Source organism: Dama dama, chromosome 12 (genome assembly GCF_033118175.1).
Source record: "Dama dama isolate Ldn47 chromosome 12, ASM3311817v1, whole genome shotgun sequence".
NCBI classification, from domain to species: domain Eukaryota; kingdom Metazoa; phylum Chordata; class Mammalia; order Artiodactyla; family Cervidae; genus Dama; species Dama dama.
The window spans coordinates 63565350-63592898 of NC_083692.1; the positions used below are offsets into that span (position 1 = coordinate 63565350).

At 37.3% G+C, this 27549-nt stretch overlaps 1 protein-coding gene across 7 annotated transcripts in view; it reads right to left on the reverse strand.

Moving 5' to 3' along the window:
- Positions 1–26875, reverse strand: part of TMEM62 (transmembrane protein 62) — a 35752-nt gene extending 8877 nt beyond the window's left edge. The window contains exons 1-10 of one of the 7 annotated variants that reach the window (XM_061157438.1): positions 25388–26872; positions 24970–25081; positions 23544–23681; positions 21157–21202; positions 17074–17215; positions 14212–14336; positions 13947–14069; positions 9590–9745; positions 5713–5872; positions 1600–1713 (exon numbers count right to left, since the gene is read on the reverse strand). In XM_061157438.1, the coding sequence (XP_061013421.1) occupies positions 1600–1713; positions 5713–5872; positions 9590–9745; positions 13947–14069; positions 14212–14336; positions 17074–17215; positions 21157–21202; positions 23544–23681; positions 24970–25081; positions 25388–25567 (1296 nt within the window). In that variant the 5' untranslated portion in view covers positions 25568–26872. Of the gene's footprint in view, positions 1–1599; positions 1714–5712; positions 5873–9589; positions 9746–13946; positions 14070–14211; positions 14337–17073; positions 17216–21156; positions 21232–23543; positions 23682–24857 lie in introns of all 7 variants that reach the window. The other 6 variants (XM_061157437.1, XM_061157439.1, XM_061157441.1 and 3 more) reach the window with 6 other exon arrangements.
- Positions 26876–27549: the final 674 nt, after the last annotated feature.

The window sequence follows — 27549 nt, forward strand, 5'->3', positions numbered from 1 at the left end:
CTATACTCCAATATAAAATAAAAAGTTTTTTTTAAAGTATAAAAATGAAAAAAAAAAAAAAAACCCAGTATGCAGTACACTACAAGCTGAATAAACAGAGACTGCATTTCCTTATGCTTTCTCCACCAGGAAATCACTCACTTGAAGATTAATTCATAGTAAAGAGACATGTAATCTAGGTTCTTGTTTTCCAAGTATGGGCCCCACGTCATCTCTGGAATCACCTTGAGCCTCTTAGGAATGCAGAATCTCAGGCCCCATTTCAACTCTACTAATCAGAATCAGCGTCTTATTCACATTTCCAGGTGATTCATAAGTACACCAAAGTTTTCAAAACCTGATCTAGGTGACTATTAAAATTCCCCAAAAGAAAAATAAATGATTTGTAAAAATGAGATGCAAATGTCCATTAGGCATATTAAGTTCAATCACACAAGTAATAAAAGTAAATTAAAATAATAAGTAATGCACATTAAGTCTGTGAGGATATAAGAGGATATTAAGCTATCTTTGGAAGGTGAATGAAGGGGGTTTAAATTTTCTTCTCAACATTGTAGTGCATTTTATGTTAATACCCAGGAGAGGGAGATCTGAGGAAACTAGACTGTAAATTGCCAAAGCTTCTCTGAAAGACAGTTTGACAGTGTATATTAAAAACTAAAAAACAAAAAAATATATTTATTCATTCAAGAAATACTTATTTGAGGGTCTACTTGTGTTAGGCATACCAAAAAGACATTCTTGCCCTCATGGGTCTTATCTTTTCATGAGGGAGAACAAACCAAAAACAATGAATATAATAAATAATTCTAAAATCTGTATAATTATATAAATTATATAATAAATAAATGAAGCATGTAGAATGTGTCCATTCTTTGATCCAACAATTCATTTCCAGAAATTTCCAAAAAAACTAATAAATGCAGAAACAAGCAATATTTTTACAGTGGAGGGAAAAATTGGAAACAATGCTCAACAATAGGGAAATGGTCAAATAAATTAAGGTATATCTATGACAATATAATACAGCCAATAAGCATCATTTATAACACAAATTTGATGTAAGAAAATCATCAAAACAAATTTCTCAGTAGAAAAAATCAAATGGAAAAAGAGAATGAAAAGTATATTACCATTTTATAGTAAAAACTTATATCCAAATGTAAATAAGAGAAAAATAAACAAATAGTATTGTAATGAGAAATACAATGGTTATAATAGTTAGTGTGATAAAAGAATGATGTGGGGTTCATTATACTTTATTTCTAAATTTTCTAATTTTTCTATATTAAGCATGTATTATTTATGTAGAAAGAAATATTATTTTTGAAATATCCTAATTTAGCACAGTTCCTATAATTCCCTTAGTTATCCTTGTTTTATGTCATTACTTAGAACCAGGTTCCAGAACAGGTACTACATGTCCATGTCTCCTCTTCTTTTAATTCAAATCAATTTAAAGTCATTGTATTCTTCTAGACAAACAACTAAACTTTTAATTTGATAAAGTTCTGCTTTCTCATCACATGAATATATTATTTATGACAGACCTCCCAAATCTAGTAAAAACATGTATAATACTAAGTTGAATTTACTCACCACAGTACAATGGTCAGTAAGGAGAATAAATGATGCCAGGAGATCAAATCTGAGATGAATATCCTCTCGAGCTGAAAATATGTGCTGAACACTCTTACTTCTTCCAGCAGAATCCTAGTAATAAGCACAATAGGGAAGCAACCCTCATGTACAAATATGTACAATGTTCCAATATTAAGTTTCCAATAATTTTCGTCAGTTATCTCAGAATAAGTGACACCTTTTTTCACTTATTTTTGAGTCTTCCTATGAGAACTTGATTTTTTTTCAGAGTATCTTTGTACTTATTTTTTTTAAACTTTAAACTTTTTCTTTTGTACTGGGGCATAGCTGATTAACAATGTGTGGTAGTTTCAGGTGAACATATGAGCATTTTAAATAAAACTTCTTTTAAACTTTGTGATTCCAGATTTGAATTGGAAATATCAGTGTGTATCACAAAGTAATCTTTAAAAAAAAAAAAATCTGTATTTCCCTTTGTTTATTGAAAAGACCTAAAAACAGTAATGAGCTAGCTGAGCTAGTGCCCAGATTTTGGTCTCAAAATAAAATTCCCCACTACAAGAAACCAATGCTCTTTAGAGAAGCAGCTGATTCCAATTCTTGAGTAAGAAATGCACAAGGGCTTGGAACATCTTTGTACCAGAAAGCAAGAAAACTTAACAAGGACTATTAGGATTGTATCAGAGGACTTAGTGGCCAACTTAGAGAGGCTCCTACTATCCAAAGATGGGACAACTGAGCATCAAAAAGAATAAATGCAATGGAGTGAAACATACCATGTTTTTTAAACTATTAATTCATAATGATACTAAAAGACTCATTTGGTTACCTTTAGCAGATGGTAGAGAACTCATTCTGAAAACAGGTTTAGAAAAGGGAAGGTGGAGGATGAATTAAGACTTTATCCTGCCTTTCCTGTATGAACTCTGTATCTGGGTATCAAATAGGTGAGGCAGATTTTTTCTTTATGGGACTCTTCTAATTAATACTTATATAAATAAGAGTGGCAATTTGAATATCACCAGTTTATAACTCCAATGAAATAATGTATCTAGTCTCAGACTCTCAGTACATGCTAGAATTCCCACAGTGAAAAGCTGGTCGGGTACTTCATAATGAATGGAGGATACGCCAGCATTGCGCTGGCACTGGCTTGTCTGACAAGGGCCAGTTGCTACATGTTCAGGAACTTTGCAGACCAGCTAGTGTGTTGGTAGCTTAAAACCAGCTACAGGAGGAATATTTATAGTATGGAAATTGGTATAAATCAAGTTCCTCCCTTCAGACATGCCCCAAGTTAGTGGTTAAACATTTACCAGCACACCACTGTGTAGGGTCAACAATATCTACATACACTGATCAATTTTAATATTTTTAAAAGAGAGACAACCAGATACTATAGGCTTCTGATAAAAGCATAAAACACCAAAGGAAGTATTCCTGCCAAAAAACAGAGACTCAAATATGATCAAACCTTAAAATCTAACTACCAGTTATAGAAACTAGAGGGGGTGGAAAATCATACTACATAATACCACATGGATACAAACACCAAAAATCCAGAATACAGAAACACTACAGGATAAAAGGTCCAGTTTCCAAAGCAAACAAATTGCGAGGGGAAAAAAAGAAGGAGGATGGAAAGGGAACCTATAGATTATGAAACTGAAAAGACAAATCAGCTAAATGCAATATTTGAGCTTTGCCTGAATTCTGATATGAACCAACCAAATGCAATATAAATGACAAAATGGGAAAACTGGAACATTAGCTGGATAGTTTGAAATTAAGGTATAAGTGTTAATTTTTCAGGTGTGATATGGTATTATCATTACTTTTTTTAAATAGTTATCTTTTAGTGATACATAGTGTCATATTAATATTTACACAGATGAAATAACATTGTGGTACAGGGAGAAGTAGATGGGGTATAGATGAAACAAGACTGTTCATGAGTTGATAATCTTTAAAGTTGGGCGATTCATTAAAGTTGGGAATTCATTATAGTATTATCTCTTTCATTTATTTTAAAAATTACCTATCATGAAAAGCTATAAAATAGCAAAAAGAACTTGCACTGGTGTTTATCAAACTTTTATTTCTCAAATGTGCTTACTCTGAATTACATATTCTTGGGTTTTTTTTTAAGTTTTTATTTTAATGCAGAGATTCTCCTTGAGATACAGAGATTTCTAGAGTTTACTCTTTAAATTAGCAAAGCAGGCACAATAATCTTACATTCTGGTTCTCGAACTTTAGTGCACATCAGAATCACCTGGAGGGATTGTCAAAACATAGGGTTAGCTTCCATCTCCCGAGTTTCTGATTCACAGGTTTGGGATGGGACTTCTAATGAGTTTCCAGGTGATGCTGACGCTACTACTTCAGGAACCACATTGAGAACTGATTGAAAGTTTCTAGGTTCTACATTACTAGGTTGCCTGGAAATGTACAGATAATCAATAAATCATGCATAGATAAAATAAATCAGTGTCTTCTCCCATGAATTTTTCTCTCAGATTTATCTATGGTAAACTGTATTTAAAAGAACACAATTTTCTCATTGATGAATAAGGGGACTAGGTTCCCTATTTTAGTATACAGTAGACTAATTTCTTGGAATTATATTCATGTAGACAGAAAACAGATCAGTGGTTGCCTTAAATGGGGGTGGAAGGAAAGCAGTTGCAAAAGGGTATAAGAAGACTTTTGAGGGAGACAGATGGTATTGATTTTTGTAGTAATGGTTTCAAGGATGTGTAAGAAAGTCAAAACTCACCAAACTGTACTCTTAAATATATGGGGTTTTAAATATACATTACATCTCAAAAACGTGAGAAATATGAAACATATAAAAATATATGTTATTTCACATTTTTACTAAGGATTCAACTAAGCAGGCAGAAATGTTTTGAGGAATGTGAACTATGGTTTCTTCCTTAAAAAACAAGCAATCCAAAGATTTGGGTGTTCCACCTTCCTATAAGGAGCAGGTCTCCTATGGTTGCTCTCACTTGTTCCCCGTGACTGTAAAGATAGGAGACAATTTATTCTACATGTACTTATATCTTCAAGTTGTTTTAAAATAAGCCAAGTTCTAATATGAAAGACATTAAGGAGAGCATCCCCTCCTTCCACATCCTACCCATGAGTTTCTTCTTCCTTCTAAGCAGATGGGTTGCACTGCAAAGTGCCTTCTCCTGTTTCCTCATCTATGAACCAGGGATAAAACTTAAATCATGGAAGATTGTTACATGTATTTGGTAAAAAAAAAAAAAAAATTCTAAGTGTCTGGCATCTCCTTAGAAGAAGCTCAGTAAATAACTCCTTCCTGCTCAAAATCCTTCTCTGTGACACACATATAAAAAAGATGACAATAATTACATGTGTTTTCTGAAGGATTACTTGGCAACCTTCAAACTAAGACTTAACATTAAAAGATTAGCTTAAAACTGTCATCAAACCATAGTGTGGTAGAGATGGACAGGCTTTTTTTCCAGAAACTAATTTTTTAGCACAGTCTATCACCTAACGTATTTCAGTGTATTGATAAAACTGTTCTATTTTGGTAATGATGATCACTTTCTACTCTGGCAGGTCTGCTGAATTAAATGCCCCACAAGCTGAATCAGAAAAGGGATAGGCAGGCAGTCACTGCATACACTTTCAGTGCCCACTCCCCAAACAAAAAAATCTCTTTGATGCCTTGAAAATTCTCTATCCTAGGCTTTCAAAATAGTAAACACAATTTTCCTATACTTGGAGATAGCAATCAAAGGTGTGGACACATAAATACATGTTTTCTGACTTATTCTATTATCTTTAGGTATATTGGGGAAATTCTGGCCAAAGTTGGAAGAGAGCAAAAGAGTGATTCCCTGGGATTAAAAAAGAAGGAACTGTAGTTGGTAGTTGCACACTCATGTTCTCTGCCCAATGTTCAGTCTAACAGCAGAATTGCTCCTGAGTGTCTATGTTCAGAACATATTAAATCCAGTGTATTCAAAATTTTTTACTTAGTTTCATCTTAATCAACTGACAAAAAAAAAAAATCAAAGTTCAATGTGGTTACTAATCATTTACATACCGAGTTGAAAATTACTAACTTACCTGAACAATTACTTCTATGTTATGTGTCTTATTACTGTAGTTTCTTGGGTTCCACTTTAGTATGAAAATAGGACCAGACAAATGACTAGCTTGCCCTAAATGAACTCCATCAATCTTAACTGCAACTGAAGTAATGGAGGATAAGGAAAAGGCCAAGACTCTAAAATGAAAGCATAAATGCATGGTTTTAGGTATTTGCCATTGTTTCTATTAAAGAAGAATAACCCTGTTATAACCTGAAAAGATGTGAGTACAGTAAACCTTCCATCAGTTGATCTTCAGGTTCCTGAGATGTGGAACCTGTGGATTCAACCAACCATGGATTGAAAATATTCAAAAAAGAAAAATTTCACAAAACTTGTATTTGCCATGCACCAGCAACTATTTACACAGAAGTTAAATTGTATTAGGTATTAAGTAATCTGTTGTTATTCAGTCACTAAGTTGTATCCAACTCTTTTGCAACCCCATGGAATATAGCCCAGCAGATCCTCTGTCCATGGGATTCCCCAAGCAAGAATACTGGAGTAGGTTGCTATTTCCTTCTCCAGGTGATCTTCCCAACCCAAGGATCGAACACACATCTCCAGCATTGCAGGCAGATTCTTTACCACTGAGCCACCAGAAAAGCCCACAGGTAATCTAGGTAAGATTTGAAGTATAGGTTATAGGCAAATACTACACCACGTTACATAAGAGACTTGAGCATCTGAAGACTCTGGTATTTGCAGGGGATCCTGGAACCAATCTCCCGGAGATACCGAAGGGCAACTGTAAAATAGACCATTACACTCTGCAACTGTTCATACGACACTATTCATATGATCTGATTTCTTTTTAAACGGTGGCTTCTGGAGTTGTAAAACTCAGCAAACCTGAAAAGGTGAGAAATTAGAAACTATTCTAAATCTAAATCTGATATCCAGCTCCTATCAAGAAACATAACTGAGAGATATATGTTCCACTTACCTAGTAATCAAAAGAAATAAATTAAAACAGCTTGGTACCCTTTTTTCCAGAATAATAAGGAAATATTTTTAAAAGTACAGTATCCAATAATGATAAGAGTTCTGTGAAATTTGCACTACTATTTCTTGGTAACATTATAAATTAGTACCTGCTTTATAAAATAATCAGGTTCCTTGTACACTGCTGGTGAGAATGTGAAATGACACAGCCACTATTGAAAACAGTATGGCAGTTTCTCAAAAAATTAAACATAGAATTACCATATGATCCAGCAATTCCACTTCTGAATATATACCCAAAAGAACTGAAAGCAGTGACTGGAACACATATATTTATACACATGTTCATAGCATTATTCACAATAGTGAAAAGGTGGAAGCAAAAGTGTCTATCAACAAATGAATAGGCTGGTAGGTTTAGTTGCTCAGTCATGTCCAACTCTTTCACAACCCCATGGGCTATAGCCCACCAGGCCCCTCTGTCCTTGGGACTCTCTGGGCAAGAATACTGGAGTGGGTTGCCATTTCCTTCTCCAGGGGATCTTCCCGATCCAGGGGTCGAACCTAGGTCTCCTGCATTGCTGGCAGACTCTTTGCCAACTAAGCCACCTCAACAGATGAATGGATAAGCAAAATATGGTATATACGTGCAATGAAATAATATTTAGCCTTAAAAAGGAAGAAGATTCTGACACATGCGCCACAATTGGTGAAGACGTAATTCCTTGGTGGCACAGTGGATAAGAATCTGCCTCCCAATGCAGGGGACATGGGTTCAAACCCTGGTCTGGGAACATTCCTCATGCCTCAGAGCAACTAAGCCTGTACACAACTACTAAGCCCGTGCTCTAGACCTTGTAAGCCATAACTACTGAAGCCTGTGCATCTAGAGCTTGTGCTCCGCAACAAGAGAAGCCACTGTAATGAGAAACCTGCACATCACCAACTAGAGGGTAGCCCCAGCTCGCTGCAACTAGAGAAAGCCCGTGCAGCAATGAAGACCCTGTGCAACCAAAAATAAACAAATAAATCTGTAAAAAAAAAAAAAAATGGCTGAAGACATTACACTAAATGAAAGAAACCAGTCACCAAAGGACAGATAGATGATTCTCCTATATAAGGTACCCAAAGTAGTCAAGTCCATGGAGACGGAAAGTAGAATAATGGCTGCTGGGGGCTGGGGGGAGGGAGAATAGGGAGTTAGTGTTGAATGGGTACAAAATTACAGTTCTGGAAGATAAAACAAATGGTGGTGATGGCTGTATAACAATATGAAAGTACTGTACACTAAAAATGGTTAACATGGTAAATTTTATGTATATTTTACCAAATTTTTTTTAAAAAGAGTAACGATTTTAGGTGCAAAAAACTAAAGTAGTTAGAAAACCTTTATCAACAGTCACAAAGGAATTCAAACTATTTCAGCTAGAATCCCATTTCTAGAACTCTATCTAAAGCAATCATTCAAATGAAGGAAGAATCTATATGCATCAGATGTTCATACTCAAATTAGAAGAAAATCTAAAAGTTCACCAAGAAGATAGGAAAATAGTTACATGTACTATGATCCATTCTCTCTGTTGACAGGAAAAAGGTAGGAATTAGAATACACTGTACCCTATGATTATGACTATGTAAACACATGCCTGAAAGAGAATGCCTGGAAAAGAAAACTCACGTTAACAGTAGTTCTATTAGGGGGTGGGGGATGGGGCAGGAATACACATATAATCCCATTACCCTATTTTCCAAAAGTTATGTCGTGCTACTTTTCAAAATAAAATTTTGAAAAGTATATTAAAACAAGTGCCCTTACGTTTGCAAAAGGTTATAAGTCTCTTTCCAAAAGGAACGGTAATGTTTCATTAAGATTCTATTTAATACTACCCAGCCATAAAGAAGAACAAAATAATGCCATTTTCAGGAACATGGATGCAACTAGAGATTATCATAGTAAGTGAAGTAAGTCAGAAAGAGAAAGACAAATACTCTATGACATCACTTATACGTGGAATCTAAAACATGACACAAATGAACCTATCTATGAAATAGAAACAGAATCAGGGACATAGAGATAGAATGCCAAGGGGGAGGGCAGTGGGAGAGGGTTGGGCTGGTATATATAGACTAGAGAAACAACAAGGTCCTACTGTATAGCACAGGAAACTATATTCAATATCTTGTGATAAACCCTAATGGAAAAGAAAATGAAAAAGAATGTATATAAATATATAACTGAATCACTTTGCTATACAAGAGTAATTGACACAACATTGTAATTCAACTATACTTCAATAAAAAATAAGTTGGAAAAAAAAAAATAAGTTGGGACGTCCCTGGACATCCAGTGGTTAAGACTCCATGCTTTCACTACAAGGGACATAGGTTCAATCCCTGGTTGGGGAACCAGGATCCCCCATGCTGCACAGCAGAGCCAGAAAAAATTAAAAAAGAAAAAGATTCCATTGACATATACTGTCAAATTCATATGCCAAATGAATTTTCAACTCCATAAGGTTTATATAGTTTTTGCTTTTTTGAAAGGCTATGTAGAAAAAATTTTAAATATATATTTCTGATATATGATATAAATTTGTTAAAGTGGGATACAAATGAATAGATACATTATGATTATGGCAATGTAAAAACATGCATATACAGAAGCTGGAATAAAAGAAACAACGGTAGGATTGTGGGTTTCTAAATTTTTTTCTAATTTCAGCAGCTTAAAAACTATGTATTTTTTAACTGAATGGGAATGAAACAGTAGGCTATGTATATAATGTTTAGATTGTTGATAAAACTAAAGTGGGGCATCTCATAGCTTTCACATGAGAATGTAATCACAATGACTTTTTCTCTATCAATAACTTAAAACTAAAAGTAAATTCTGAAAAATTGCTACATACCTGATGTGTGTTGAGTGAAGGAGTCTTTCTAGTGGTTCATGTTTAGCAGAACTATACAGGAGTGACTTAGGATTAGTGATAAGAACCACAGGCCACTCGCCAAAGATCAAATCTGCAAAGCTAAAGAGGTCATGATCAAAAGCAAAGATCCGGTACCTAGAGACCAGAGAACAATGAGGTAATTTAGTCATTTCATATTTTAAGAGGGACTGAAGGATAAAAACAGAACAAAGGTAAAAATATAAAATCATACTTTCTGAGATTATTTATTGGAATGCAGAGTAAATAATATTGTTCCTCTTTCTTTCCTTGTACCTTTCACTTTTACATTTTGTCATTTGTGACATTTGTCACAACAACTGGGATCTGACTGAAACAATGAATTTTCACTGTGTCCTAAAATCATGCCTGGTGTATAGCATGTACTCTTAATTTTTAAATAAATGTTTATTGAATTAAATCATTTGATTTCTATACTTTAAGACTATTTTGAACCTAAAATATTCATCATAAGCCTAACATCTAACGTTCTTTATCCTGTCAACAATGCTACATAAAATATTAAAATGAGCACAATTAGAAACGTTTAATTCTTCTTTAAAACATTTATTTCTATAATTTCAAAGAAAATAGCAAAAGTTAAGTGGTTTTGATTTTCTAAATGCACATTGAAAGGTATTATTCATTAAAGAGTAAGCAAAGTTTTGTATTTTCTAACTTTTAAAACTGAGGAGAAAAATGATTAGCTATGGCAGAAGCAATAGTGCTCACCAAATATTCCACGCGCTCCCCTGCATTTCCCAGTCTCCCTGGTATTAGGTTGGGACCATGTGACTAGTTCTGGCCAATGGGCTGTGAACAGAAGTGACATATATCACACTTCTGGTCCAAAGTACTTAAGAGTGGGTATGAGTCCTCCATGCTCTCTTCCCTGCCCTGGAATTGAGGTGTTGAAATAGTCACATTATAAGATGGAAGAAGTCTGAATCCCAGAGTGACCCTGTGGCTGCGAGTTTCCCCGACTCATACTATGAGTCATACTTCCAGTATGAGTTTACAAAAATGAAAAAAAAAAAAAAAAAAACTAAACATCTGTTGGGTTAAGCCACTGATATTTTTAGATTTATTTGCATACACAACAAAGCCTAGTCTATTATTACTAATATACTAACTGTTTTTAAAAACTCTTCTAGGGAATTTCCTAGCAGTTCAATGGCTAAGACTCTGCACTTTCTTTTGCTGAGGGCGGAGGTTCAGTCCCTAGTTGGGAAACTAGGGTCCCACAGGCAACACAGTGAAGCTGGAAAAAAAAAAACTCTTCTATTGTGCTAATATATAATATTAGGGCAAGACAGCTGGATGGCATCACTGAGTCAATAGACATGAATTTGAGCAAGTTCCAGGAGATGGTGAAAGACAGGGAAGCCTGGCGTGCTGCAGTCAGTCTATGGGGGTCACAAAGAGTCGGATATGACTGAGTGACTAAACAATACATAATAAAATTTAAATATTTATAAGGGCAGATAAAAGTTGGTTTCTCTCAGTAAGACAAACTCTAGATAAAACCCTAGGGTGGAACACAGGAGAGCAGGTGGGAAGTGAAAGAAAGGAAATGGTTTCATAATTAACATGACTTAACTTGTAACTGTAGCATATATAAGAAATCAAGAAGTTGAACAAGGTTTAGGAAGGCTACCTTGTAAAAAGCAATTCTAGTCCAGCCCACAGCCTCACCATCATGAACAGGCAGGTCTTAGTTCAAAGTAATTACAGCTGCCAACTAATTAGAGGCTGCAAGCTTAACTCTTACACAGTTTCTAGAAATGCCAACTGAAATGAATAAGTACTTTCCAAGATATAAAACAGCTTTTTAATTAACAGTGAAGTGAAAGTCGCTCAATCGTGTCCAATTTCTTTGTGACCCCATAGACTACAGAGTCCATGGAATTCTCCAGGCAGGAATACTGGAGTGGGTAGCCTTTCCCTTCTCCAGGGAATCTTCCCAAGCCAGGGATCGAACCCAGGTCTCTCACATTACAGGCGAATTCTTTACCAGCTGAGCCATGAGGGAAGCCCAACGGAAGTACAGTTGACCCTTGAACAATGCAGGGGCTAGGGGCACCAACCCTCAAGCAGTCGAAAATCTGAGTATGACTTCCCAGTCAGACTCCCATAACCTCGGTTCTGCTTCTATGGATTCAACTAACCACGGATTGTGAGGTACTGTAGTAAGTACTTTGTGAAAAAAATCTGAGTACATGTTCAGTTCAGTTCAGTCGTTCAGTCATGTCCGACTCTTTGTGACCCCATGAACCGCAGCACGCCACACCTCCCTGTCCATCACCAACTCCCGGAGTTTACTCAAACACATGTCCATCGAGTTGGTGATGCCATCCAGCCATCTCATCCTCTGTCATCCTCTTCTCCTCCTGCCCCCAATCCTTTCCAGCATCAGGGTCTTTTCCAATGAGTCAACTCTTCGCATGAGGTGGCCAAAGGATTGGAGTTTCAGCTTCAACATCAGTCCTTCCAATGAACACCCAGGACTGATCTCCTTTAGGATGGACTGGTTGAATCTCCTTGCAGTCCAAGGGACCCTCAAGAGTCTTCTCCAACACCACAGTTCAAAAGCATAAATTCTTCGGTGCTCAGCTTTCTTCATAGTCCAAATCTCACATCCATACATGACCACTGGAAAAACCATAGCCTTGACTAGACAGACCTTTGTTGGCAAAGTAATGTCTCTGCTTTTTAATATGCTATCTAGGTTGGTCATAACTTTCCTTCCAAGGAGTAAGCATCTTTTAATTTCATGGCTGCAATCACCATCTGCAGTGATTTTGGAGCCCAAAAGAATAGTCTGACAATGTTTCCACTGTCTCCCCATCTATTTCCCATGAAGTGATGGGACCTGCACAATTCAGACTGTGTTGTTTAAAGGTCAACTGTAGTTAAAAATAGCAAGATGACATTCAGCTTAACAAATATTTACTGAGTATCTAATATCTTCATAGCACTGGGTTTAACAAAGTTAAACATCAATTGATAGAAAACAATGCAATGGTAGTTATTTACACTTATACTTGCACTTAAATAGTTATTCTCAAATATATACTGCATTCTTCTCAATAAATATATATTCAACTATACTATATGCTTTTGATAAATAAGTTATGTTTTCTCTTCAAAACACTTTAACCCTAGAACTACCATATGATCCAGCACGTCCACTCCTGGGTATATATCCAATTTGAAAAGATACATGCACCCCAATGTTCATGGCAGAATTATTTACAACTGCCAAGATATGGAAGCAACCTAAGTGTCCATCAACATAAAAATGGATAAAGATATGGTAGATATACAGTAGAATAATACTCAGCCATAAAAAAGAATGGAATTTTGCTATTTGCAACAATGATGGACTTGGAGGGTAGTATGCTAAGTGAATAAATCAGACAGAGAAAGACAAATACCGTACAAGATCACTTACATGTGGAATCTAAAAACTACAACAAACTACGGAATATAATGAAAAAGAAACAGACTTACAGACAAAGAGAATAAACTAGCGGTTGCCATTGGGGAGAGGGGAGAAAGGAGGAGCAAGATAGAAGCAAGGGGTTAAAAGGTACAAACTATTACATATAAAGTAAGCTACTGGGATATTGTGCAACACAGGGAATATGGCCAATATTTTATAATAATAATAGAGTATAACCTCTAAAAACTGTGAATCACTCTGTTGTATACCTGTAACTTATACAATAGTGTACATCAACTATACTACAATTTTTAAAAATGCTTAATAATAATAATTTTTAAAATGCTTTAACCTTAATAAAAACCAACTTTAATCTATTTGAAGAACTTAAATCACTAATATATTGCAGCAGTAACTAGAAAGGCAAATACAAAATTTAGAGAAAGATATGACATATTTCTAGCCCTAATATTTCTCAAAGTATAGTCTCTTGAGCACCTGGTAGACTTTTTAAAAAACGTAGTTTCTTGTGTTCTAACCCAGACCAACACAGCCAAAATCTCTAGAGTAAGGGCCTGGTAATCTTTATTTTTCATAAGCTCCTCTAAGAGCTTGTGTACACTACAGTTTGAAAACTATTTCCTAGAGGATGCACTTGAAACTCCGATGTAACACAGCAATGGCAAACATAACTGCTACAACAAGGTTTCTGCATAAGGATAAAGACTGCCAGATACATATTTCCCTTCAAAAACAGAGAGGTATCACAAGTTTTTCCTTAACTGGGATCACTCATGGTAGTGATCAGAAAACTATTATCGCTTTAGCAAAACTCGCATGTATAAGTTGCATTTTGTGGGGTAGTTCCCTTACCTTCTGTTATCCTTCCAGTCTCCTAGCTCAAGTTCCAAAGTGCCCTGGAAGTGACGAGTGTGCAAAACAGGCATGAGTCCACCAAGGGTATGAAGATGCCCACACAAATAAGCTGTAGCTGAACTAACCAATAAAAAGCAAATGAAATAAATGAACAATGATAGCTTGTGATGCCAAGTTAATAAAAATACCTCTTTAGAGAAGCAAAATAGGTAGAAAACATAAAAGAATTAAAAACAATCTTGATTTTGGAAGCCTGTCTCACCTCATTATTGACCGAAGTCCTGGTGATGGAGAAAGGACAGTGGATGTTGTATAGTGTCCAAACCAAATACTGTGGTTGCTCCAACGGCTTTCCTTGGCCAGTAACAAAAGCTCCTCCATCCGTTTCTGAAATCAGAGAAGAATAGGAGGAGCTTTAACTAGGACTCAGGCTGAAATCTAATGTGAATGGATTATACAACTCCCTTGAGGTTTTATAATAAGTATATTATGTCTAAGCCTTAAACTTTATTAATCAATGACCTGTATGGACCTCTGTAAGTTTCAAGCTGTTTAAACATATATTATAATTCATTTGATCCTAAAAATAAGTCTGTGCTAACTAGGACAGGGATTATTCCCATTTGACAGATAAGGAAACAGAAATAAAGAATAATCTTTAAATTACATAAATTTCTTTCTTTACTTCTAAATTTCTTTGTAGAAATAAAGAAGAACCACTAATCTTCTCAGCCCTGTTCACCACAGTGTAATAAATAAAGAGGATATCAAAACTAAGCTTATAAAATAAGATGTACATATATTCAAAGGAAGCTTTGTACCAGAATGTTCACAATATTCTACTCATAATAGACAAAAATTAGAAACCATCAAAAAATTGCAGTATATCCATATGTGTACAATGGAATACGACTCAGCAATAAAAAAGCACACACACAGTAATATGGATGAATCTTAGAGATATATTAAGCAAAAGAAGCCAGACACAAGAGTACATACTGTATGATTTCATTTATATAAAATTCTAGAACAAACAGCACTAATCTATACTGACGGAAAACCAATCAGTTGTTCCCCAGAACCGCAGGTGAAGATCAACAACACAACAGAATTTTATATAGTAATGGAATGTTCTCTTTTGATTGTAGTGAGTTATATGTACATATACTTGCCAAAACCCTTCAAATATTCAAAATGAGTGCGTTTATTCTATGTAAATCATCACTTATAAAGATAACTTCTGAAATAACTTGTATATATATAAATATACATTAATATTACCTGTGAAGTGCTTATAGCAATGAATTCCTGGGTCCTACCTTCAGGTTTTCTAATTTGGTAAGCCTTGGACAAAGTTTGAGAATCTGCATTTTACAAAATAGCTGTTTTTCATGCAGATTATTGAATCATACCTTAAAAAACACTATTCTAAGGGGTAGGCTTTAAAATAATAAGCTAATTAACTCTAGACTGTCTAAAGACACTCAGTAAATAGTCAACAAAATACACTTTCATTTAATAAAATGGCTAATAAACACAATGCATTTAACAATATTTTGTTCAAGTTCCTTTGAACCCTCATACCACTTTTAATCTTTCAGCATTTAACAATTCTGCTTTTCATTATAGTTATTTCTACACAGGCCTTAAGCCCAACAGTAGATCAAATATTCTAAGAGGCCAAGGACTTGATCTTATCACCCTTGCATATGGGCACATATGTCTTACATACACGCACATAATCATTAATGAGTTGACATTTGCTGTACCAAGACATAATTAGAGGTACTCAGATGTGACTTTCCATACAGTTTCAACCCAGCAACAATTTTCACCAAGCTTACAAAAGATACTTTAAAAGAAACATATTTACTTCAACAGTTGCCCTGCTCTTACCAAAAAAAAACAAAAACATAGACCATTAGTTAGAAATGGCAACTGTGGGGATATAGGAATATGCCATATTATAAACAAAGCTGTAGGCCCTGCACCTTGCAAAGTGCATGCTCTACTTAGTACCTATTTAATAAATGTTACTGTTGTTGTTCAGTCATTAAGTCATGTCCAACTCTTTGCAGCCCCATGGACTGCAGCCCACCAGCCTCCTCTACTCTTCACTGTCTCCCAGAGTTCGCTCAAATTCATTTCCATCAAGACGTTGATGCTATGTAACCATATCAACCTCTGGTGCCCACTTCTCCTCTCGCCTTCAGTCCTCTTGCCTTCAATCTTTCTCAGCATTGGCATCTTCTCCAATGAGTTGGCTGTTCACATCAGGTAGCCAAAACACTGAAGCTTCAATTTCTGCATCAGTCCTTCCAATGAATATTCAGGGTTGATTTCCTTCAGGATTGACTGGTTTTATCTCCCTGCAATCTAAAGGACTCTCAAGAGTCATCTCCAGCACCACAATTCAAAAGCATCAATTCTTCTGTGCTCAGCCTTCTTTATGATCCAACTCTTACATTTATACATGACATGACTACTGGAAAAATCGTAGCTTTGACTAGGTGGACCTTTGCTAGCAAAGAGATGTCTTTGCTTTTTAATATGCTGTCTAGGTTTGTCATTGAAGAAGGCAATGACACCCACTCCAGTACTCTTGCCTGGAAAATCCCATAGACAGAGGAGCCTGGTAGGCTGCAGTCCATGGGGTTGCTAAGAGTCGGACACGACTGAGCAACTTCCCTTTCACTTTTCACTTTCATGCATTGGAGAAGGAAATGGCAACCCACTCCAGTGTTCTTGCCTGGAGAATCCCAGGGATGGGGGAGCCTGGTGGGCTGCCATCTCTGGGGTCGCACAGAGTCAGACACGACTGAAGCACCTTAGCAGCAGCAGCAGGTTTGTCATAGTTTTCCTTCCAAGAAGCAAGCACCTTTTAATTTCATGATATAAAATGTGAGTTATTCCTTTCCCAGGTTTTGGGACAAGAACAGGGATAGCAATAATAGGGTTGAAGGAGTCAATAATTTCTTCCAGCCATACCTGAAACCACAGTAGAACTTTGCTCAAGCATTTCTAGATAAGAATTTGTTTACCTAGGATAACTTTAAGTGAGCCACGTGTATCTGAAAAAAATAAAATAGGTTAGCTGCAAAGGGAAGTGGGATTTTTACTGTACCTGATCTAAAATTCCAAAGAAATTAAAAGGTCTCTTAGGCCCTGGATTAAGGGTGGCATCCAAAGAGATGAAAGAATAGTTGCCAAAGGGAGTACTGTGGACATAATGAAAAGAGCCATCCCTCCGTACAGCAGAATACTTCCTAAAAAAATACAAGACAAGAACGCTTTAGTGCAATCATAAGAAGACAGAATGAGTTTAAATTCCTACCCTACTATCACACTATATCTTTACTCCCTTTATAAAGGAAATTTCCATGATCTGACAGAGAAATAAACAAAACTAGATACCAGACCCACAATGGATAAAACAATTAAATTTTTTTTTCCTATTGTTTCCAAGTGAAAGTGAAATTGAAGTCGCTCAGTCGTGTCCGACTCGTTGCAACCCCATGGACTGTAGCCCACCAGGCTCCTCTGTCCATGGGATTCTCCAGGCAAGAATACTGGAGTGGGTTGCCATTTCTTTCTCCAGGGAATCTTCCCGACCCAGGGATCAAACTCAGGTCTCCCGCATTGCAGGCAGGCGCTTTAACCTCTGAGCCACCAGGGAAAGATACAGACAAACATATTCATTAGTAACCAAGCACAAGGTCACCAAGCAAAGCAGAAAAGTAGGTGGCTAACTTAAGCAGTCCACTAAACATTTTAAAAGAGATAAATCAGAATCCAAGAAAATGGTACTTATCAATCATTAAAAATTATAGTGCATGTGTGCTAAGTGGCTTCAGTTGTGTCTAACTCTTTGAGACCCAACAGACTGTAGCCTGCCATGCTCCTCTCTCCATGGATTCTCCAGGCAAAGATACTGGAGTGGGGTGCCATTCCCTTCTCCAGGGGATCTTCCCAACCCAGGGATCAAACCCTCATTTCTTACGTCTCCTGCATTGGCAGGCGGGTTCTTTACCACGAGCACCACCTGGTAAGTCAAAAAATATTGTAATGAGGGCCTCCTAAGTACCTAGCAGAATTCTTGGTGTGTGAGATATAAAAGTGTTGAGTTCTTAAAACAGGAGTGCAAAGGCTTAAGTCACAATAAAGCCTTGCAAAGAAGAAGTTATTGAGCCAGGAGAAAAATGTTCAGTCAGAATCAGTAAATCTTTTTTCAGTTTCGAAAAATATATTGAAAACATACACAGGGTCCACATCCAGTAAAGAAAGTCCCAATCACCTTAAGTATCAACAGTATTCAGGTGTCCAATAAGATGGAGACTGAAGAGCAAGGAGAAAGGATGGGTAACAAAGTGTACAGGCTTGGCACTCATTGAGTATTTGCTGAATAAATGTGAAAGAAAGTAGAGATTATATTTAGAGCTGCTGCTGCTGCTGCTGCTACTAAGTCGCTTCAGTTGTGCCCCACTCTGCGACCCCATAGACGGCAGCCCACCAGGCTCTTCTGTCCCTGGGACTCTCCAGGCAAGAATACTGGAATGGGTTGCCATTTCCTTCTCCAATGCATGCATGCATGCTAAGTCGCTTCAGCCGTGTCTGACTCTGTGCGACCCTTTGGACAGCAGCCCACCAGACCTCTCTGTCCATGGGATTCTCTAGGCAAGGATACTGCAGTGGGTTGCCATTTCATTCTCCAATATTTGGAGCAGACCTTTATTATTCAAATGTCAGAACATTATAAGAAAATATCTGAGTGTCTTATATGATATTTTACCTAAGAGTACATGTGAAAGAAATACAAATAAATTTCTGAAATTTAATGTGCCATCAGGAAGCTATTTTTAAGCAACAACTATCAAATATATCATAAATATACCGTCATAGATATTACAATTAATAGTCAATCGGTTCTATTACCTCTCTTCCTGATATTTTTAAAATTTCTATCTCAGGGATTTTCCTCATTAAAATTTGTGCTGATATTTTTCCTGCCTTTTTTTCCACAGTTATTCTTCAAGATCTTATAATCTCATATGTATTGTTTCCTTTCCTACATTTTTGACATATTAAAATCCAACTATCTAAAATAAAATTCAGGTATTAGAAAGTGGAGGTTAAAATATACAATAGTCTTTGAATTCTGGATTTTGGCATCTCTGAGGCATTCTAGAGATCACAATTTAACCTCAAGATTTTTTTCCTTCCATTTTTTTTCCTTCCTTTCATATGATACTTCCATAATGCCTGTATCTCTAGCTAAGTGTCATTTATTAAATCCAGATAAAGTTTAATGGTTAGAAACAAAAATATAAAGGTAAGAAACTTTAAAGTGATTAATAATTTGACTTTTCCCAATTACTAATCAGCCCCTAAATCCTGTTAATTCTTTGAAAATATCTCTTAAGCCCATTCCCATAATCACCATCAAAGATACAAACAGTTAATAAGTGGGAGATTTTCATCTCTGTCCTTCTGCTTTCCCACTTTAACAAAAGAGGACAACCCCCTCTTTCATGTTATGGTGACTCTATCTGTTTACCAGTTAACATCCTCAAATTCATGTCACCATCCCCATATCCATGATCCTTGTTCAGACAGGTCTTCTACTCATTTCCAACCTTTTCCTTATGATGGTTAGACTACTGCAGGATTTTTCTACTTGGTCTATACAACTCCAATCTCTCCCTTTTTCTTTTTATCCCTATCTGTATTTTGTTATGTATCTGCCCTTTATAAAATACTATTTTCCTATGTTGCTAATCTCCTTAGGAACCTATACTGGATTATAAACGATTATTACCCATCACATCTAAATTTCTATGCTTATCACTTGACACCACCATGAACTGGCTCTACACTCTCTATCCAATGTTGTATCAGCCTTCAAAATGAACCTTTATTCTGATAGTAACAGTTTTCTTACTGCACTCAAAACTTCATTCTAGCTTTTAAAGCTCTGTTTATACTCATCCTTTTGCCTAAAATATACCCCCCTCAGAATTTCTTACTCCTCCAAAGGCTACCCATGTTTTAAGACTGGACACAATTTTCACTACTTTCACAAAGTCTTTTTTAACTTGCAACTAGTAGATAAATAGATCTAATGCACAGTGTAGTAATTATAATTTTAAAAGACTGTATTATAAACTTCAAAGTTGTTAACAGACCAGATCTTAATAGTTTACTCCACAAAAAAGAAACAATAACTATGTGAAATGATAGAGATATTAGCTAACCTTATGTGATAATTGTATTGCAATATATAAATGAATCACACTAACACACTGCACACCTTAAGCTTACATAATGTTATATGTCAATTATATCTCAATGAAAATCAAAAATGAAAAATAAAGTCTGCTATATGTCTACCCCATGCTGATGTCTGCCTTTTCTGATTTCTCATAGTGCTGTGTAACAAATAATCTAGCATTTCATCAGCCATTCCTTCATGTTCTTTTCTAACCATTTCCTAAACAATTTTCATCTACCTTAGCTAGACTCACTTGAAGATAGAGGGCATATTTGTTTCTGTCATACTATCCAACTAATGATAGACTCAATACTTGCTATTTGACTAATTGACAATGTAGAACAAAGCTACTGAAACAATGTAGAACAAAGCTACAGGAACAAAAAGTGAAATTACAGCCAAAAGAAGAATTCCAATACACTGACACTAGAAAATTGGTTTTGTGATTCAAAGATCCTTTCATATTCATTGCCTCTTTCATATTCATGCACATAAATTTAAAAATATTTGTATGACATATTGGACAAAGCACCCAGAAGTGACCAACTGGGCTCTTCAGCCACCCCAGAGGCTAAGAGAATCAGTAGCTTAGTATTCTTAAAGTCCACAGTACTCTGATTGACAAGCTCTGATCTAAATGACTTTTGCTGTATATCAACAGCAAAAAAAAAAAAAAAGTCTGTATAAAATAATAAAAGTACCATTGGCCAACAAAAAGCATCAAATTATATGAAATGAAAAGAATAAAGGGAGGTCTAAGCAAGCAAACAAAAATGAATCACCAAAATAATAATGATAAACAACTAAAAGGCTCCATTTTTAAATTACCAGAGGTTCTTTTCTCTGTTAAAAAATGTTATCACCCATTAAGTGAATTGACTGCACCCTCTTTGTAACACAAACTCTATATTGTTGTCTATCTTCTGTGCATTACAGTACCTGTAATAATTCTCAACACTCTCCAGACTTGGAATGTTGAATGCATCTAATTAAAAAGAAAAGAGCAAACATCATCTAAATTAAAAAGAAAAATGCAAACATGTTAATGACTGAAGAAAAATGACAATTCTTTCAATAACACTTTAGATGACAGATGCCAATTAATTAGACTGGCATTTAATTTTAATTTTTAAAACTTTATAACTTAATAGAATTCAGATTATCTGGAAACTTATTTAAGGCATCTGGTATACTGAAGAATAAGTACTTTGAATTATGCATTACTGAGAATAAATCAATTTGATATTGTAAGACTGGACCACTGTTGCTACTATTTTAATCATGTGACTCTGGAAGTCAAGAAGGACTGGATTCATGGCTGATATACAGATCCACGTCAAGGACTTCTAAACAGCAGATGACTGATAATAGGGCCAAAGCCCCTCTCTTCCTAAATCTTAAAAAAGACTCAGTAATAAAGAAGTTGTATAATGGTAAGCAAAAAGGGTAAGGACATCATAGAATACTTATCTGGAAATAGAATTTCATAGAGCTTGATTACTTGATTGCAATAGCTAAAATTGTTTATCAGTTTTGACTTCCAAGAATCCACTACATTTCTAATAAACTTAAGAGAATAAGTTATAAATTCAATTTAGGCCAAAAGAAATATTATAATGTATATAATCCTCTTGCTTAAGAGAACAACTCTGTTATAGTTAAATCTTGGGGGTTTTTTGCCACATGGCATGACCTACATGATCTGTTTCCAGACCAAGGATTGAACTCAGTCCACAGAACTGAAAGCACTGAGTCATAACCATTAGACCACCAAGGAACTCCCTGTTACAGTTAAATCTTAATAAAGATTTATGTATGTATATGTGTGTGTGTGTGTATACATGCATACACACACATATGTATACCATAAGCATTTATGCCTATACAAGTCAAGTTAAATGATTATGAACTCCAAAAGACTATCCAAATTATTTAATCACAAAACTCCAATTGATATCTGTTACTTAAAATAACGTCAGTAGTTTGGCTTGGAAAACTTTAATATACACAGATTTGCTTTTTATTCCAAAAGAATTTGACCAGTACCCCTAATTAAGATCAGGGGGAAAAAAAAAAGGGAATGTAAACATATCAGAGAAAGTTGAAAGCCAGAATCATATCTTTAATTATAATTTCTAGCCGATTTGTAAGAACTATAGTTGACACTTGAACAACACAGATTTGAACTATGTAAATCCACTTACATGTGAATTTTGTTCTAAAATACATATTACAGTACTACAGATCCTTAGTTGGTTGAATCTGTAGATGCAGAGGGCCAACTGCAAAATTATACCCGAATTTTCAACTGCCTGGTAGTTAGTGCCCCTAACTTCCACATTGTTCAAGGGTCAACTGTGGTTTTTTTGTTTTTTTTTTTTAAGATATATTTGTTCATTACTTTTGGCTGCACTGGTCTTCTTTGTTGTGCACATGGGCTTTCTCTAGTTGCAGTGAGCAAAGGATCAACTGTTTTTATAGAGAGCATTTTCTGATCTAACTAATAGCTGTGTATTTCACCAGATAGAATTTGTAAATATACCTTTTGAAAAAATATATAAATAGGTATTCATCAGCAATGAATAGTAAAATGAAGCAGACGAATGAAATACTTAAATAACCAATAAGAAAGTCAACCTTTTTGAAACAAATTTACCATCAGGACTCTTGGAAAATAGTTCATTTTCTTATTAACGTAACAATCACAATCTAAAAAATTGGGAAGGGGTTATCCATTTCTCTCTATACATATGTGGATATACTTGTCACTTAAATTTTTAAATATATATAGCAAAATTCAATCTTTGTGATGTACAGTTCTAAAGACATTGACAAGCACACAGTCATGTATCTACCAGCACACTCAAGACACAGAACAGTATCTTCACCCCCCAAAATTTTTTCACGATCGCTCTTTGTAGTCAGCCTCTTTATCTCCAACCCTTGGCAACCACAATCTGTTCTCTATCTAGTTTTGCCTTTTCTTGAATATAATATAAATGAAATTATACAGTATATAGACTTACAGATTTGGCTTCTTTCACTCAGCAAAATTATATCTTTTTAAACATCCACCTCCATGGATTTTGCTATATGCTTTTCTTCCATGTAAAGAAGAAAGAAACCATACCAACTTCCCCCTCAAGGTCTAATAGTGACATCTGAAGTTTTAAAATCACATATTACAGTTGTATTTCTTAGTTGTGGTCTTCAGTGTATATAAACTTATGTTACAATGTCCCATTTTATAATCTTACAATTTAAATTGGAGAATCTGGGCTCCTATAAAGATCTAGTCTTAACTCTAAGTGGGACTTCACTCTTACCATGATTTCCTTTGATATCAAGCCACTTGGTTTTTTCCATGACTTTTGTCTTCTTCAGAATACTCTGGTAAGTTTGCCATTCTACCTCTTGCTGCATGGATCCCAAATTATCCTTTGTTTTGGCATCTGTCAGGTCTCCTGTAGGTGTACAAAAGAAGGTAATCACAATGCAAAGTAAAGCTGGACTGGGGTTCAACCTTTTTTTAACGCACACTGAAAAGCAAAGATATTCAAAGTACTCAACATGTTTAAGGACAACCGCTATGAATCCACCTGCATCCAAACAAGTCATCTACATTAAGATTCTCAGAAAAAATAATAATAAGAGTCTTGGGACTTCCCTGGCAGTTCAGTGGTTAAGACTCCGCACTCCCAATGGAGGGGCACAGGTTCCATTCCTGCTTGGAGACCTAAGATCTCATATGCCACATAGTGCAGCCTAAAAAAAATAAAACAAGATCCTCAGCATGAATTTTTTGTTTCTTATAGGTCAATAAGTGCCTAGTTGACCTCCTGTTACATTGGAAATGGGTTGTGAAAACTACACCTTTAAAGAGAGCCGTAAAAATGCATCTTGAAACTCTGATAAAATGAAAACTCTTTAACAATAAATGCCAACACTTTGGGCAGTTGCCTAATATCTATGGCAACCTAATTTTCCAAACCCCAAATCAGGAAATGTGATCTAACAAAGTATTAATTCTACAGCAAGAAAATCTGGAAGGTGTAGCTTGGAAAATGAAATAGAAAATTTCTAGGAAATTAAGCATTTGAAATTGAGATCATCCATAAAATGAGGGCTTCATCATATCGGCAGAAATGTTTCTGTAAGGTGGGTGGAAGATGAATTCCCCAAGGGCCAGGATAGACGCTCCTTTAGCTTCTTCGTTAACACAGTTGGAAGCAAAGGGTTTGGGGTTTGAACACTCCAGGGAACCAAGTCACAGAAGTAGGAAGGGGTGAAAAAAAAAAAAGGGTCCGTCAAACAACTGCCGGTATAAGATCGATTAATACTGCAAAGAAAATGGAAAAGTTTAATTAAAAAAAAAAGAAAGGAACAAGAATACGAGGAGAAGGATGAGAACTTTTCATTCCTGGTTAAAGGGCTTTCCTTAATTCTCTCTCAAATCTAGAAGTAGGACAAAACAGATACAGATAGAGCAGACAGAACACTTACATGAGAATCACGTGCCTTGCTTCTATCGCTAGGACGAAACCTTGCTACGGCAAGTCACTTAGCCCGGATCTTGACTCAGTTATCCACAGGCAAAGGAAATTACAATATCCCATCTCCTCTACAGGAGGAGGGCTCACCTGAGGCTGCAGCTGGAGTTTTCCTAACGTCCCTCAGTTAAAAGGTCGCAGCACTGGTTGCATTCTACCATTGGAACCACAGGACAACAGGACAGCACGCAATCGTCCCTACCTGTTGCTAGGACGAGAGCTGGTTGAATGATGTCAACAGTTTCAGAACAGAACGTCTCTAAGTCTACAGCTCTGCCTGGATCGCGAAACCTGCTCAGGTGAATGTCGGATATCTGCAGAAAGCGGGTATTGAACAGAGAGATCTGCGTCAGGAAGAGGCAGCACAGACCGAGACGACCCAGGGGCTCTCTCCGGCGGAAGAAAAAGGCAAAGACTCAGAGCACTCACGATCCCCCAGGGGAGGACCAAGCTCGAGCAGCAGCAGCACCACCACTCCGCCCCCAGCGCAGAGACTGGGCCGGGACAGGAGCGGGTCGCGCCCGCGTGGACCCTGCTGGCGTCTCATGCCGCTTGGTGCCCGCCCTGAAACCCCATGCGCCCCACCACCACCACCCCAGCCTGGGCGCCCTATGCGTCACCTGCAGACCCCAGAAGATGTTGCCGGCTCCGGGGCCCGGCGCAGGGTGCGGGCGCCGGGGACTGCGGGGCTGGGGCAGTGGTGAAGACCGGCCGGCCAGGCCGTAGTGTTCCAAGAACACTGCCGCCAAGGCCGCGGCCGCCAGTCCGGCGACCACCCTGACGGCCAGCCCTGCGGCCATTCAGCCCGCCGGAGCGCGGCCCTCGTGTGCGTGGCCGGGGCTGGGACCGAGCGGCGCCCGCAGGGAACAGCTGGGGCTGCACTTCCGGACTCTATGGTCGCGCGGCCTAGGGCGCCGGGCTGGTCGGCCGCCGCCCGCACCTGCGCCTGGACGTGCACCTGCTGGCGGGCTTCAGGATGGGGTTGCAAATATGATACAGGGGAAGAAAAGGAAACCGAGTCCCCCAGCGCCGCTCGCGGCTGCCTAGGCGCGGCAGGGAAGGATCCTAGGTCAGGGAGGCGGAGGAGAGCGTCCCGGCTCCGCCTTAGTCAATCACGCTTGACCTAGGTGGTGGGTTTCCTTGTAAACCAGAGTTAATAATACCTCTAGAGCGTACTTTGCAGGGTTGTTGTGAGAACCAAAGTTTATATGAGGACGCTTTTTAAATCGTTGTGCAAATGTGGCAGGTGGCTTCCTCTGGTCCCTTCTGATTATCAACAACGTCGCTGTAAGTTTCCTATAGATTTCATCCATATACTTCGTGAGAAAATTTTTTTCTTAAACCTGATTTCATGTGCGCTTGATTATATAATGCTCCACAACAGTGGTGTGCCTTTCGTTTAATACAATTAAAAATACTTCTTATGGGCTAGGCATTGTTGCTTAGGCGCCAAGCAGTGTCTCACTCTTTTACAACCCCATGGACTGTAGCTCACCAGGCTCCTCTGTGTGTGGGATTCCTAGGCAGGAAGACTGGAGTGGGTTGCCATTTCCTTCTCCAGGGGAACTTCCAAACCCTGGGATTGAACCATCTCTGACAGTGGAGGTGGATTCTTTACTACTGAACCACCAGGGAAACTCCACACATGGGAGGACCCTGAGGTAAACCAAATATGGACTCAAACCCAGATAAAGCAAGATGATTGGCCAGAGGAAACTGGGAAGAAATGCCCCATATAAGTGATTCAAACTACCAGGAGGGCATGACTCTCTCTTTGAGACCACTCACGTGTGTCTATCCAAATGTACTCTTTCCTCTCTAAACACATTACTTTGCTTCACTACTTTCCATCTCTTTGTGGAAATTCATTTCTACAAAGCCTACTGGCCAAGGCTTTGTTACTGGCCACTGGTTCTGCTGGTCTAGTGGTGAGGATTCAGGGATCTCACTGCCATACCCTGACTTCAATTCCTGCTGAGGAACCAAAGTCCTGCTTCAAGCCACTGCAGACTGTGGCCACCCAAGTTTAAGGACACAGCAATAAGTCAGCAGTCTGCAACCTGGAAGACTGTCTTCACCAGAACATGACCAAGCTGGCACCCTGATCTTAAATTTCCACCCTACAGAACAGTGAGAAATAAATTTGTTAGTTAAAAACGACTCAGTCTGTGATACTGTTATAGCAGCCTGAATGGACAAAGACATCTGTGGTGTGTGCGTGTGTGCGTGCGTGTGTGTGTGTGTGTGTGTGTGTGTGTGTGTGTGTGTGCAAAGTCATGTCCAACTCTTTTTTGACTCCATGGACTGTAGTTGGCCAGGCTCCTCTGTCCATTGGATTTTCCAGGCAAGAATACTGGAATGAGTTGCCATTTCCTCCTCCCAGAGATCTTCCCAACCCAGAGATGGAAACTGTGTCTCCTGTGTCTACCTCATTGCAGGCAAATTCTTTACTGCTGAGTCACTGGGGAAGGGACCAAGACATCCAGGTAGTGGGTAATTACAAAGCCCTGATGTAAAAAGAGTGGGACACTGAGATTAGAAATGAAGGACTGTAAAGATAGAAACTACACAATTTGACTGATTGTGAAACAAGAGGGATGTGGCAGAAACAAACTTTACAAGTATTGACATAGCCACAAGACATGACATAAACTGATAAGAAACAACTAGATCCAAGATCTTTTAGGAGATCCTAAAAGATGCTGTTAAAGTGCTGCACTCAACATGCCAGCAAATGTGGAAAACTCAGCAGTGGCCACAGGACTGGAAAAGGTCAGTTTTC